Consider the following 14025-nt stretch of genomic DNA (forward strand, 5'->3'; position numbering starts at 1 on the left):
AGCGCTTGATTAATTCTATATTGGATCAGCAGGAGCGAGACCCTTGTGATCAGAGCATCTATTGACGTGTATTGAGAAGGATTGAAGTTGGAAGGGGGAATGCGACTCCAATATGAAATCGAAATTTCGTGATGTCCAGTAACCGCAGGTGACCCGGGCGCTCACTCAATCGATTTCAATTTCAAGAGCGCGACTTTCGCGTGCTACTCGATGATTGTTCAATTGGGCGCGGATCGGCATTGTCGATGTATTCAATCGAACATTACAGTACCTTTTGGATAGCAACGTTCTATCGCCTGTAAAATTCAAGCAAGGCAAGGACATGCGTCCACAAAAAGGGACGACTGGCGCTGGGACATAAAGTCGTGGATCAAATCCCAGACCATGTTTATGTGAGACCCACCTAAATACCAAACAAAAATAGCGACATTCGATGAGCATGGCACCGGCAGGCGTTGACATTCGAGCCTTAGCTCCCACTCACACTTCACACACGTCCACCTGCCAGTCTATCACAAGGGCGCTTGATACCCAACGGCATTTCGGAAGGAGATGAATGGCCTGGTACTTGAGATCAACAGCATGATATCACGTTGATTAGTCGTCGCGTTGAATTCCCAAGGAGCCATTGCTTAGCGCAATCTAAAAAGGTTATGTCCATGCATCCTGCAGCGACGTATAAGCGAGTCAATCAGATTAGAAGGAGAGCGGGACGTCCTAAGAGACGAGACTATCGGGATCCGAGATCGTATTTTGTTCCTTGCCTCCGTGGCTGTTCAACACGACCTAGCGTATGCGGGGTAGCTCCGTTAGATATACAGGGCACTTAGAGCGGTCTCCCAAGACAATGCCTCCTGCTTCCCTCGCCGCCCTCAGTCTTGATTGATGATCGTCTGGGACGTTCATTTTTTCAGCTTGATTCGATTCCAGACAAAATCGAGGATAATATTTGAGATAAATCAAGGAAGTTTAGTGGATTCCATCGTGAGAAGGACACAGGAGGACATGGGCGGTGAGGATGGCTGTCGCAATGTGGAGGGTTGAGTGTGAGATAAAATGAGCCCGCTGTAGTCTGCGCTTCGGCAACCAAAAAAGGAAATCATCATTATATTCCGTGCCTCGACGGTGCAATACGGTCCTTGTGGTTGACCATATACAGAAGGTGTTGCTCTGTGTATACGCAAAAAATACAGCTCGTAGTGTCATACTAGTGTTATCTGGGAAGGTTCCATCACTTGAGTCCTCAAATTTTTTCCTTCAATCTAATCACTAATCACATTGCCTCCTTGATGTCCGCTGAAAACCAGTCGACGTTCGTGCTACAACTCACATCTTTCCATTCCTCTGCTTCCCTAAGCGTCTCTTTCGCCTTGTCAACAATCACCGACCATCCGATACTTCCCATGGGTAGACGCAGCGGCGGCTTTGCCACGCCAGCAACATCGAAGATGACCTTCGCGGCCTTTCGGGTGTCGCCTGTGAACGGAACGCGCATCATCTGCTCGTAGAAAGCCTGCGACGGACTGTCCTTCGAATATGCTGGATGCTTGGGTACTACAACCATGCTATGTCGCCCGTTGGTCTGGAGGCCCCCGGGCTCGACAATGACGCCAGTGATGTTCCATTCCGGTGGCATCTCGCGGACGAATGATTCGGTGAAGCCTTCCAAAGCTGTACAAATATCAGGTCACCAATCTCAAGATGCTCCTGTGGACCACCTACCAAACTTTGCGGCAGAGTAGAAGGCCAAGCCAGGGTTTCCAGTATATCCTCCAATTGAACTCATATTGAAGATGCGGCCACCATGGCCGGGAGGGTTCACCTCTCTGAAAAATCTAATGGCCTGAGGAGAATCCAATATATCTTCTCGCCCATCACAACTTCATCATCAGTTGCTCACCTCTCTCGTGACGTTAGCGGCGCCCCAGAACAACACCTCCATCTGCAGGCGCGCGGCATCGTCTGGTGTCGCCTCAATTTCCCCAGTGAGTCCGTATGCTGCATTATTTACCACGACGTCCAAGCGATGGAAGTGTTCTTCTGTCTTTTTGAACGCATCGGAGATGTCGCTGGGCTTCGTGACGTCAACGCGAAGCACGAGGAGTTGCTCAGGGGGATACTTTTCCTCGAGGTCCGCGAGGTCAGACGGGTTGCGCAACGTAGCGACGACGCGCTCGTTCTGTTCAAGAACGTAGGTAAGGATCGATTTTCCCAGCCCCTGAGAGGTACCGGTGACTGATGAGGATCCCGTCAGCTGATATGTAAGGGAGGGTGTGGTGGCACTTACTGAACCACACTCGTGAATCCTTAACCGATGTCATTCTTGCTAGAATCCACCCCTCATCTTACCATTCGCACCATCGATTTATATGCTCCCCTTCGTTGATGATTCAGCGTATGAAAACGTCGCGCTTGAATGAAGGTCACTCGAAATTCTCTTTTCGAAGCCATCCCCAACGGCGCAGAAGAAGCAGTGGCATCCACACCGTATGCCCGACTTCGGATATAGGCTCTATCGTGCATTCCTCTTTGAATCTCCTATCCTCCCCGTTCTAGGCATGGCGGCCACCGTTACATCGTACCAGTGTGATAGAGCTTCGGGGTGAGCTCGAGTTGAGCTCGAAGATGCAATCCATCTATCAGCTGAAGACGTTGATGAGTGCAGACATTCACAAAGATGTTGACGGGAAGCATCTTAACGCCGAAGATCCTTTGTAATCGCTCACACATATATATGACGGAGACTCGATGATGTGTGCGTGTTTCTCAGTGCGTAGCCTCTTGTAGCCCATCTTCATCTGCAGTCTCATGCTTCATATACCGTAGGGTTCGTTCTGCCCTAATCATGACCATGTCCAGTAATACGGGTATAGATATTCCTCGTAGTTGCTCATCGGTTCTCCTTTTGTAGGTTCACAGATCTCCCCATATCTCGAGCGCTGTACATAAATAGCACATCTCCCAAAGTGCCTCATGACCGTACGCAAAGCCATGTAGCAGTATTACAAACTGACCCACTTCATCCTTCACTCCATATCACTCTGGCCTATGCTCGGTCGAACTTCTTCACTTCTATCGTCTAACCCTGATTTTTCCTTTTGAGCTGGTGAGTGACCATCTCGCAATCGAATACATGCTTCCTAGCGCCGTCGTCCATGCACTGGCCACGAATGCGTGGTGTTAAACACTCAGCACAGAATGCACTTGCCGTTAGTTAGACTTTGTCTTGAGATACCGAATTTGAAGAGCTGACTGCCTCAATCAAAAGTATGACATCAGGTGCGTTTCGGTTGATGACGGTCGTGCAGTCGCGTTTCGTGAATCATGCTCGCTCGCCATCAGTGCTCAGCCTTCACTGTCTCAAGCTCGTGAATTGGATACCTTGTGGACTCAGGTGACTTGGCCGACGAACCCTGGTGAATGTGGACGACATCCGCAGATCATCACCATCACCCAGGTTTCGGACTTCCAGCGTTCCGCAAGACGATCCATTGTGGCCGGATAGTAGCACGCTCAGTATCAAGGGTGCCGATGACGAGTAGGTGTGTCCCATTGTCATGGACCTCCTGCTCCGGACATATGACAGTGGGTAGGCCAAGAAAAACACATTCATTAAACGGACAAATAGAAAGATCACGACCTAGGGGAGAGCAGCCACAGGCTGTGCATACTCGACGCGCTGCTGCTGAGCTGGTCTAAGAGGAACTTGAAAATAAAAGGGATCTTCTCCAGGACGCACGACCACGAGCTGCGACCCCTCTGGCACGCTGTACCTATCTGTTCCCGGAGGCATATGTTGGTCTTTGCCCAAAGCTTTCTCCCAGGACACCAGCCTCCCCCTGAATGTAAACACACCCGGGTGGGGAACGTGCACGATCTCGTAGCGGTCGGGAGTGTTCACAGGTGCGTGGAAGAAGTCGAGGCAGTACTGCCCGTGCCGCTGGGCCAGATGCGAATCGCGAGCACCGAGTCGGGGATGCTGAAATACATTGTGCCCTGGTCATGTAGCTGTGGCGTCGCCTGGTACACAGACAACACAATCTGTCAGTACTCGCACAAGCAACGAAATAACGATAGTTAGGACGGCACACCCCAGTATGCAGCTTGCCGCCCGCTCTAGTGAAGATGTCGTCCCACTGCTTGTTATGTATCGCGAGGTACCGGGGTAGAGTGTCTTCTATGGCGCTCATCGCGAACAGCAGTTTCTTCACCATGTCTTCACCCATAGGTTGGTGGCTTGGGTAGGCACGATGCATACGTTCGTCGAATGCGCTCCTGAGAACGAAGGGAGGTTCGAGCGAGGGAGCGACTTAGGCTTCTATTCTGTTAGGCAGGAGAGTCTTCAAACTAATTGTAGAACAACACACGGTGTGGAGGCGCTGAACAGACGACATTTTGCTACGAGAAGGAGAAGTTCGGTTTTTGCGATGAGAACACTGACTGCAGCTTCTTGGTTTGACGTCACATTGGAAGGGCTGGTTCCTCCCACGGCCCGTCGTCGACTGTGGCAGCAGACACAGAAAACATAACTCACCATCGCACCCCAATACTTCAAGGTCATTGGCTCAATCCCTTTGCACTTCGCATTATCCGACAGCTATCGCTCAAGAAATTCGTGTATTCTTCGTCCCTTAACAAAGCCCGCTCCCACCACACGCGACGCCCACGCCGTGCCGTACAGAGAAAGCATCAGATATCATCATCGGCATCGGAGTGGAATCGTAAGAGGGGAGGAAGTATACGTAGGGCGCGATCGGCAAGAAAGAAATCAGAGACGTGGAGAGGGGTAATATGGGAGCATTGAAACAAACAGACACAGTACATGGATAAAACATCAACCACACACCGACCTAACTAGGCCTGGCCCGACATGCTGATTGTGCCCTAGCGCACATGCGTGAGACGTAGTCCCATAGGGCCACGAACGCCGCGCGCTCATATCATCATGACATCTTCTGGGCGGTTTGAGCTGTTCAGATGACCCTCCTGGATGTCGTTGAGCGCTTCCTCTTCCTGGTCGAGGTGCCGGAATGATAACCAGAAGAAGACGCCGCCGACGCCGGAGAGGACGGCCATGGTGCCGTAATTCCACACGAGCAGGGGATCAGACGAGAGCGCTGCATCGCAAAATCAAAAGCACAGTCAGCGAAGGGCCTAGCGTGTGGAAATGAAGGCGCGAGCGCGAGATGATACGCACAAGTGAATGCCTCGCCGAGTGCATTGGCGATAGCGGTCATGAACAGGAATACAGCCATGACGAGCGACTTCATGTTTGCCGGCGCCTTCGTGAACGCGTACTCGAGCCCGGTGATGGACGCGAGGATCTCCGAGAATGCGATGAGCACATACGATCCAGTCTGGATCCACACGTTCAGGTCTGACGTGAGCACATTGCCGGCGGCGTCTGTGCACGTCGCGGCTTGGTATCCACAAGGGTTGCGCTGGAGGGAGGGAGGGCATACGGTAAGCAGGAATGAGGCGAGAATGATATGCCACATCGTGACGTACCTTGTAGATGTAGTGCTGCACGACGGCAGCCCATATCATAGCTGCGGCACCTGTCAAGAAACCAGCGGCTATCCTACGAATGGGTGTCACCCTGATGCCAATGCGGCGAAGGAAGGGATAGAGCTGAACCCGCAAAATTATTCAGTGAGTGACCTCAACCATGCAAAGGATGTAATCAAACACTCACGAAGAGATCGCAGATGGGGATGAAGATGAGGAGAGCGAAGGGGTCCAGGTTATTGATGACGTCGTTCGGGAGGCCGTTCGTGACCATCGTGGCAGCCTGCGACGTTAAGTTGTTGACCATCTGGTTGTACGTGAGCCCTGCAGACCCGGTAGCAGTCAGCATCTATGATGATACACCTCAACCCAGCCAACTGCAAGACGGGCACTCACACCAGAGCGGGTACCACAGGAATACCTTGCAGGCCTTGAACCCTCTCCGAACCTCATCGACCCACTGATCGTCAAATGTCATCCACGCTGGGCGCTGGGATGCTTCGATCTTGCTCGGCTTCGCGTTCTCCCAGAAGTCGCTTGCTGTCAGGTTCTTGAACGTACGGTACGGACTGAACGACCATCGCCCGCGTGCGGCGAAGGTCCACAGGTGGACTGCCTTGGAGAGAACGGAGCCTTGCGGCGGGGAGCGGTTGTACCGTTTACGACCGACAAGGAGGACGAGTGGGCAGAGAAGGAAGACGATGGTAGGCAGCGTGTAGGACAGCCAGAAGCCAACGTACTGAGGATGCACGAAAAGTCGGGTTCAGTTGTAGTCTTTGGGAATCGAGGACGCAGCAAGTGGATGAGTACGCACCTTTTCAGAGTATGTCATGCCGATCTGGCCGACGAGCGCACCGACGTTGATGAAGAAGTAAAAGTACTATGAGAAGATCCATCCCGTCAGTCTCTGGAATCAAGGCATATAGACGAAGAGTCTGACCATATAGATACGAGCGGTGGTCATCGTTGGGTCCACGATAACCCTCTCGCCCTTGGCCGTTTCCCTGATGTACGGCTTCAACAACTTCTGCTGCTCAGCGACAAGTGGGGAGATATTGCTCTTGAAACCTCCCGTACCAAGACCCATTACGAGCATGGCGATGACAAGACAGGCGAGCGCGCCGTTCGAGTTCTCAAGCACGGGCGGAAGTGCAGAAACGACGAGGATAACATGTCCGACTAGGGCGATAACGACGGATCCGCAGATCGTGTTGAAGCGGCCAAATTTAGCATCAGCTAAGTAGGCACCGTACAGGGGAGTTACGTAGCACCTAGGGTGGGCAAAAACATCAAGATAAGGATAAGTCTGATAGATATGAACGCGGGAACAGAGTCAAGGGAAGCGCATATATGTTGCGATCATGGATGATGGCGACTGCGTCCGTCCTTCCCTACATCACGAGAGGTCGCCAACGCCTGCGCACGAGCCGTCCGATTGCTCAGGAGATCGTACTTACCAAAAGCTGAAGAATGTCGTGAGACCGAACGAAGTGCGCTGACCCTGATCGAGAGCACCAGACTGGCCATCCTTTCCACCTGCACCTGTGCGCGAATTTGGGGGCAGCGGTTGCTGGATGAAATTTGTCTGAAGAGGGCATCTTGGTCAGTCCCCGTGCATTTTTCACACCACCGTCACGCTCTATCGTAGTATATAGACACTCACAAAGACAATGGTACTGCCTGAACTCGAGATGTGAATTGAATAAGAGAGATCGGAGAGGAGGAGAGGGAGAAAGAGAGCGCACCGTAAAACTAAAGGTGAAATCGAGGACAACAGAAGACATCAGATTGGGAAATAAAGTGCATATATGCGCATATACGCACCGAAAATCGTTCCGCAAGCTCCACAAACGCAATCACTGTCGAGAAACGGCCCAACATCAGCCTCGCGAACCATGTCAGTCGAATGGCCTCGCTCCGCTCATGCCCAACCGTCTTCCGCTACGCCGATCCCCAGTCTGAGCCTAGCCACGCGGCCACGAAGAGCAAGCGGAGCGAGACGAATGTAAGATCACGCACTATAAGTCCCCCAGTTGATCGAATCAGACACGCGCCTAAGCTCTCCGAGCTCCTCCTTGGTGGGGTAGATGTACCCCTCGAGCTCGCTCTCCTGGTCGTGCGACCCGCTCGTTGAGAGTGCATGCTTCTCGTCGATGACGGCGGTGTCAAGGACGCCCGAGTTTTTTGCAGCCTCGCCCGTCGCGGCGAAGTATGCGTCTTCCTGGCGCTCCATGGTCGTGTCGTGTCTCTGCGCTCGCTGGGATGCGAAGATCGCTGCTGCAGCCTAGGCTAGCTTGTGAGAATGGAGGGGACGGACGCTGGGAGGACGGGAGACGCAGGAGGAAGAGACGCGCCGAGCGACGGGAGGAGAGTTTTATACCGCTCGCAGGTCTCGCCGGTGGAGAAGGCTGATGGGGCCCGCGGAGGGAGCATATGGTCCATGTCCATGCGTGCCTCGACCATCCATCCCAGGTTATCGAGCGGTTATCGCCCCAATTCACTTATCATTTTTCGTCGCGTTTTTTTTTTCTCCTCGATCTTCTTCCTGTCCCGCAAAAACGTAAGATAAGTCAAAATGGCCTCCTGAGATCGTCATCGCGGCCATTGCCAAGGCGTGCCCAGCATCAATGCATCACGTTCACGAAAGAGTTTGCATGAACGCGAACGCACCAGCAGACAGCGCATGGGAATCCGTCCTCGTCACGCGCCCCGTATTCCATTCAGTCGCCGTCTCATGCAGCAGCCTCGCCCCTCCTGCGATCCCCGAGGAAAGACGAGCGAGGTCAAGCCCGCCCGCAGCAGCGCCCGTCCACATGCACCCAAAACACCTATCACCCCGCCCTGCGACATGTTCAGCCCGCCAGCCCCGGCCACAACACCAACTGAAAACATTCGGCCTCTGATAGCACCACAAATGGGCATATGCGCCGACAGAGCGAGACTGGCCAATTTCAGTCCCATCATTACCATGCCCCCCGCAAGCGCCAGAGGCTAGCCCCATTTCTGTCGCTGCGATAACGGCCTCGAAGCCGCAAGCCGCCGCTTGTCTTGGCCTGTAAGCCTCTGTAAACCTGCCATACCGCATCGTCTCGGCGTCAGGGACGTAGGGCCCAATGCTCCGTCCATAGTCTCACGTTTCCACGTCCCTCCCGATGGCCGCCATTCAACACGAAAATTTTGCGAAAAGATCGCAATTCAATGCCATCCACCCGCCGGGACGCATCGGGCAGGCGGGACTGGACAGCAGCGGGACCTCGGGCACCTGCAATTTTCATCCACGACAGGTTTCAGCTCCAGACTCGATACCTGGCGACCCCATTGAGTCCATCGAGTCCATCGCCTTGTATCACCCCGTCCGCCATGGACACGTCATGGACAGCAGGGAGGGTCACAGGTGTCTGGTCCGCTAAGAATAGCACGGCAGAACGTACCAATCGAATAAGTGACTCCTACGGCATCTCCCTGCTCGAGTCGTTGGAGCCAACGACGCCGCGTCTGCACCCGAGCCCGACCACAACGAGCCCGCGCCCCCCGAGCGCGGAACATACGTGGGCCGGCCGCCCACAGCGCCTATCCAAGCTCGTCATTCCGATCTAGCATGTGGGTGCTCACCTTGCGTTTCGATGCGCGCGCCGTGCTTCCATTGTTTGCAGCGCAGCGGGGCAGACAGGGGCAGGTTGTGGTCGCGGGCAAAGTGTAGCTCTTGACGTTCCTCGTGCCCCTGCTTATTATTTCCTCATGCGCGAGCCCGTGCATCTCCTCCTTTACAACTCGGCGTGACTCGATCGTACACACGACGTCGGCCGGTACCTCGAGGGCTATGTGCCCTCGGCCGACTGACTGCGCCTCAGGCGCCTTTTGGCTCAGCGACACTCTCCGCGAGTCTGTATGAGATTGCACGGACGCAAAGGATATATTTTACAGCGCAAAATAGAAGTGTCTCTAGCAATACACCAGCTGGATCATACTGCTTCTTGCCTTGCAGTCCTCCGGGGTCCTTGTACTTTGCTGAGATCTCGGATCTTCGCGAAATGACAGAGATTTGAGAACAATAGCGTCTGACTTGCTCCCGTATCGCCGGAACAAAGAGGCACCTCAAGCAAGATAGAGAAGATCTTCTATCATTTACTTATCATCGCCCCTATTGCAGCGCTCGGTGTCTTCTCGAAAACTTGTTCTGAGCTCCTACCGGTGAATCATCCCCGAGACTCATCGTCGAACCAAATCTGAACTCGACACATGCAAGGATCTCAGAAATCCCGTGAATCAGACACCAATAACTTCTAACGCAGGTGAGACAAGTCTTCAAATAAGTTCAAACGCGAAGAGGGCACTCTGTACCTGGCAGAAGCTCTACAGTTGGGACTGGAGCGCCAATGTGCGCTACTGTATCCACATCCTCCCACTGGTTAGAAGTGATCTTGTACCTGTCACAAATGGCGTCATCTGCCCCACACTGGAGTAAGCAACTCGTCTTCCTGCGTCAACGTAGCATAATTGCGCCTACATCCTCCTACAACCCCTCTTGCGCGCTACAATGTCGCCAGGCACAGCGCTGGGAAGCGTGACGCGGAATACGAGCATCTGGTTGTCGTTATCGAGCCCCGCGTCAAAGGGTACGCCGAGCGCGATACCGTGCGTACTGATGAAGTCGTTGTCGGCCTAGTGGGTGAAAATGATATCGTGAAGGTTTCGAGAACAGTAGTCAGTTGAATACACGAAGGAGCAGGCGAGAAGGATGTGGGAAGCGGCAAGTGGGAAGCGGCGAGAGGAAGCGAAAGGAAGGCAATCGAAGGATCAAAGCTAGAATGAACACTTAACAGGCACAGATCGAAACCGAGGTTAGACGATACGCGGAACCTGGGCCCACCTCCATGGGGATATCAGGAAGTTAAAACGAAGCACGAGACGCAGAACGAAGGACACACGAGATCACAAGAATCTACACAGCGCGATGGTGAAGGACGCGAGAATGGACTTACGGCAGTGAACAGGAAGTAGTCGTCTGGGTACTGTGGGTCCCCAACGGGTGCGAGAGCGAGCGACTCCCATTTCGCATCGATGAGCGCCTGGTCCGCGGGGTCACCTGCATCGATATGAAACACGTCAGTCAACGAATTCGTGCGCGCAAGTTACGAACCGCACAGCGCGCAGAATCACTGACCATTGTGGAGCCCGAATCGTGCCAGCTGCGTCGCGTTGATGAGACTCACGAACCCCACATAATTTGCGGGTACGACGGCGCTGTCAAGCTTGCCTTTGGGCGAAACAGGGTTGGCGGGGTCATCAAACTTGGTACCATGGATGTCGGTGGCGCCCGAAATGTCAATGAGGTCGGCTTGTCTATGATCGATTGATCACCGAGGCAAGGCAAGACGGCGAAAAAACGGGATTAGTCAAGGGGCGGGGAAAAGGTAATCTCAAAACAAAGCAAAGAACATGGCGAGCGGGAGGCCGGGTGGGAGAAGGCAGCGCTACAGGACGAGATGGAGCCAAGACAAGTGGACTGGGAGGAAGAAGCGCGGGGACCTCATAACAGTGACAACAGCATGCGCAACAGCTCGTGCGTACTCCATGATGCCATGAGTCTAGGTCCATGCCATATCCTCTTATTTTACCTGCCCGTACTTATCACCTCAAATAAAAAATAAAAAAGCAAGCAGACGAAAAAGAAAAGAAAAAAGAAATTCGGAAAACCCAGCGATCATCCAGACCTCAAAATGATATTGGAAATGGAAATAAAACTCGAACGTAAAGCAAAGTACGCACTTATACGCCGATAACGTGTCGTCCCCTCCATGCCCACCCCCATCCCTCGCAAGCACCAAAAACACACCAGGGCTCACGAAATGCAGCTCGCTCGCTCCCAGCGTCTTGTTGTCCGTGTCCAAAGGAAGTGGCACCACCCACTCCCCTACTAAGCTCGGGCGGAACTGCGAAGGGTCCGAGATATTGTACGCAAGCAAGCGCGCATGCCGTGCGTTCTTTTTCTTGTTCCCACCATCTTGGATCGTCGCAGACTGGAGAAGGGCGTAGAGCGTCGCTCCGGCGCTGTCGGTTGTCAGGCCTTCAAAGCCTATGTGAGCGTAGACACGAAGAATGATCGATGTCAGCGTTCCGGCGCAATCATTATTTCGGACTAGATTGGCGAAATGCGATGGGGGGGGGGTCTCTCTCACCCTGGTTCCCTGCGCGTCCTGTATCCGGATCGTCCACAGACGTGAAATTTAGCTCGCCGTCGACGAGAGGAACAATCGCGTCGGGGGGCTGAATGGCCTGCAGCAACCCGCCTTGGGCGTCGAATCTGTAGATATAAGGCCCGTACTCGTCGCTCACCCAAAAACTACACCACGTGCGCGGACGATCAACGAAACATTCAAAGCAAAAGCCATGTCAGTGACTGATATCCCGCGCCATTCGACGCCTCGCCAGCTGTTCTCGAAGAATCGAGGGGTGTGGAGTAGGTAAACGGATGATAAAATGCGACTCACGAGCTGTCCCCATTAAGTACCAAACCCTCCAGATCAAGGCTCAGTCGATCCGGATCCCCGCCCCCGCCCCCGCTCCCGGCGATGGGTACCACCGGATCTGCGTCTGCCACTTCCGGAAACCCAGTTTGTGCAGCACGCACTCCAAGCGCATCGAGCCCAGTGGTCGTCTTGTCGTCCCTCTCAACATACAGGAGCGTATCGCGGTATAATAGGGCTAGAGTACGCTGGGCGGCGGAGAAGGAGAGCGGAGTGGAAGAATAGTAGGGTGTGAGGGTGAAGGAAATGCGGTGCTGACGCCCTTGGTAGTCAATTGTGCCGTCGCTGCGGGTGGTGGAGTGTAAGGCGTCCACAAAATTTGAGTGAAGACATGGGGAAAGACAGCTAGGTAAGCTTGTATAATGAAAACAAATGTGAACAGAGGACTGACACGTTGAATCCGCGATCAGGCTGCACAACCAGCGTTCCGCTGTAGGAACCATTCCCCAGCCGCACAAACTCCGCCAACGCGATTGCACTGCCGATTCCACCAATCGTATCTCCTATATCAATGTCAGCTTAATGAGTATCTGATCCTGTGTGTAAGAAAAAGAGCTAGAGCTTTACCCGTAGATTCTGTAGCGTTCGAGGGTATGAGCCCGAATGCAACAAGGCCCTAAAGATGCAGACGAAACAAAATGTGAGCCAGATATCAGTCGAGGAAATTCGTGAGTGGAGGGGCAAGCAGATGACAGGGAAGGGAAAGGCAGAGGAAACTCGGGGATATTGTTCGATAGCGTGATTGCACGTCAAAAACCACTGACCTTATTTACATACGTCTTCCCGTTCAGTTCTACAGATACAGCGAGCGAAGGGTCCGGCTGATCAGACTGCAGACTCAAGGACGAGTTTGGAAGTTGGATGCCACGAGCGGTAGAGGATTGCAAGTTGTTCTGGAAGCAGAGGGCTAACACTAACGACGTACAAATTCGTTGAAACATGACGAGAAGAGCAAGCAAGGAGCCAAGCACGGGTGTGGTGCTCTTATACCCGCACGTCCTTCTCTTAGCTAAGAATGAATAATAAGCGAAAGGAACACTGACCGACGATGAATCCAAGCTGTGACAGATGCGTGTATGAGATCGGACCGGCATCAGAAGCGTCTGCGTGAAGATACTCTTGCAAATCAGTCAGGTTCTCACTGACAGTAGTCCAGGTTGGCAGGAAGAGGTCGGGAGAACGGGCTGGGGTCATGAGGCAGAACAAGTCCTGGCAGCGAGCCCCCAATTGGGAGGAACCGAACTTGGACCAACGTGCCGCTGGGTACAAGAACATTTATAGCGCACGTTTGTCCCGGCGGCGGCGGCGCCCGACAGGCTCGGCCGCATGTTGTGCATATCACCAGACGCGAGTTCTTTCATGGATGCAGATTGAAATAGCGCCACAGACAGGTGAGTGCGCAGCCAACATAAAAAGGTGGGGCCCGGTGGAGGAACGAGGGGTGGGAGGACGCTGAAAATGGTGTGTTGGGAGGGTTAGGCAACGTTGTCGTTTTCAGCTTTGAATCTGACGACAAACGAGACAAATATCACGAGTAGTTGCAAGAGAAGACTAGATTTAATCAGAGTTTTGTCCTTCTCGTTGGCAAAGTGAACGTCGAGGAAAATGCGAAGGACGTGAATTCGATTTGGTAAGAAGTTCCCAGCACGTATGCCCAACGGCCTTCGTGGAGCATGACTCTTGCTGGTCGTCGGTTGAGTCACTGCACCTCAACGGTCAGATTCGCCAAAACCTGCATCATGTGCAACACCCAAGCATGAGACATGGCATGTAGCTTCCAATATTGAGCTTATAAGAGCTGTCAAATCCCAAGCAATCACCGTTAGTCAACGCCAAGGATGATGAACTAGAAAGCTACACCACCTTCAAAGAAATATTAGTCGAGAAGAACAGATCGGCTTGTTTTTCCGCAACGACTCTGGCGAAAACGTGTCGGGGCGGTGATGTCCACCTGGTTCCCTACAGAAGAAACGATATTAGTCAGCCGAAT

At 53.2% G+C, this 14025-nt stretch overlaps 6 protein-coding genes across 6 annotated transcripts; 1 reads left to right on the plus strand and 5 right to left on the minus strand.

The window, feature by feature from the left end:
• Window positions 1-1158: 1158 nt before the first annotated feature.
• Window positions 1159-2321, minus strand: HETIRDRAFT_437006 (uncharacterized protein; the record flags this gene model as incomplete). Its single annotated transcript, XM_009554290.1, has 4 exons — window positions 1159-1671; window positions 1723-1843; window positions 1901-2235; window positions 2288-2321. 4 exons carry the CDS (start codon window positions 2319-2321, stop codon window positions 1274-1276), a joined length of 888 nt encoding a protein of 295 aa, XP_009552585.1. The 3' UTR covers window positions 1159-1273.
• A 1319-nt stretch (window positions 2322-3640) lies between these two features.
• HETIRDRAFT_455821 (uncharacterized protein) lies at window positions 3641-4226 on the minus strand (the record flags this gene model as incomplete). The annotated part of the gene is made up of 2 exons (XM_009554291.1): window positions 3641-3996; window positions 4058-4226. The coding sequence occupies 2 exons, from the start codon at window positions 4224-4226 to the stop codon at window positions 3641-3643; spliced, it is 525 nt and encodes a 174-aa protein (XP_009552586.1).
• A 373-nt stretch (window positions 4227-4599) lies between these two features.
• HETIRDRAFT_67906 (H+/Oligopeptide symporter) lies at window positions 4600-7841 on the minus strand. The gene is made up of 11 exons (XM_009554239.1): window positions 7528-7841; window positions 7331-7367; window positions 7172-7193; window positions 6966-7093; window positions 6449-6779; window positions 6323-6388; window positions 5905-6247; window positions 5696-5832; window positions 5509-5631; window positions 5198-5441; window positions 4600-5117 (listed from the first exon to the last, which is right to left on the minus strand). The coding sequence occupies exons 1-11, from the start codon at window positions 7739-7741 to the stop codon at window positions 4936-4938; spliced, it is 1827 nt and encodes a 608-aa protein (XP_009552534.1). The 5' UTR covers window positions 7742-7841; the 3' UTR covers window positions 4600-4935.
• HETIRDRAFT_330712 (uncharacterized protein) lies at window positions 4632-4835 on the minus strand (the record flags this gene model as incomplete). The annotated part of the gene is made up of 1 exon (XM_009554292.1): window positions 4632-4835. The coding sequence occupies one exon, from the start codon at window positions 4833-4835 to the stop codon at window positions 4632-4634; it is 204 nt and encodes a 67-aa protein (XP_009552587.1).
• An 819-nt stretch (window positions 7842-8660) lies between the features above and the next one.
• On the plus strand, window positions 8661-9208 carry HETIRDRAFT_455823 (uncharacterized protein; the record flags this gene model as incomplete). The annotated part of the gene is made up of 3 exons (XM_009554293.1): window positions 8661-8895; window positions 8980-9108; window positions 9162-9208. 3 exons carry the CDS (start codon window positions 8661-8663, stop codon window positions 9206-9208), a joined length of 411 nt encoding a protein of 136 aa, XP_009552588.1.
• Window positions 9209-9950: 742 nt separating this feature from the next.
• HETIRDRAFT_455824 (uncharacterized protein) lies at window positions 9951-13396 on the minus strand (the record flags this gene model as incomplete). Its single annotated transcript, XM_009554294.1, has 10 exons — window positions 9951-9986; window positions 10045-10170; window positions 10491-10594; window positions 10673-10851; window positions 11278-11584; window positions 11688-11851; window positions 12000-12320; window positions 12427-12538; window positions 12603-12651; window positions 13322-13396. 10 exons carry the CDS (start codon window positions 13394-13396, stop codon window positions 9951-9953), a joined length of 1473 nt encoding a protein of 490 aa, XP_009552589.1.
• Between the last annotated feature and the right edge of the window lie 629 nt (window positions 13397-14025).

This window comes from Heterobasidion irregulare (genome assembly GCF_000320585.1).
Source record: "Heterobasidion irregulare TC 32-1 unplaced genomic scaffold scaffold_13, whole genome shotgun sequence".
NCBI lineage: Eukaryota > Fungi > Basidiomycota > Agaricomycetes > Russulales > Bondarzewiaceae > Heterobasidion > Heterobasidion irregulare.

Bases quoted from the DNA above. Each gene is read 5' to 3' on its own strand.
- HETIRDRAFT_67906 (XM_009554239.1), bottom strand. From the start codon at position 7,741: ATGGAGCGCCAGGAAGACGCATACTTCGCCGCGACGGGCGAGGCTGCA. The intron at 6,780-6,965 runs GTAAGTACGATC...TGCCCACCCTAG, and splicing joins ACGACATTCTTCAGCTTTTG to GTGCTACGTAACTCCCCTGT. The intron at 5,833-5,904 runs GTGAGTGCCCGT...CCGGGTCTGCAG, and splicing joins CCTGTGGTACCCGCTCTGGT to GGCTCACGTACAACCAGATG.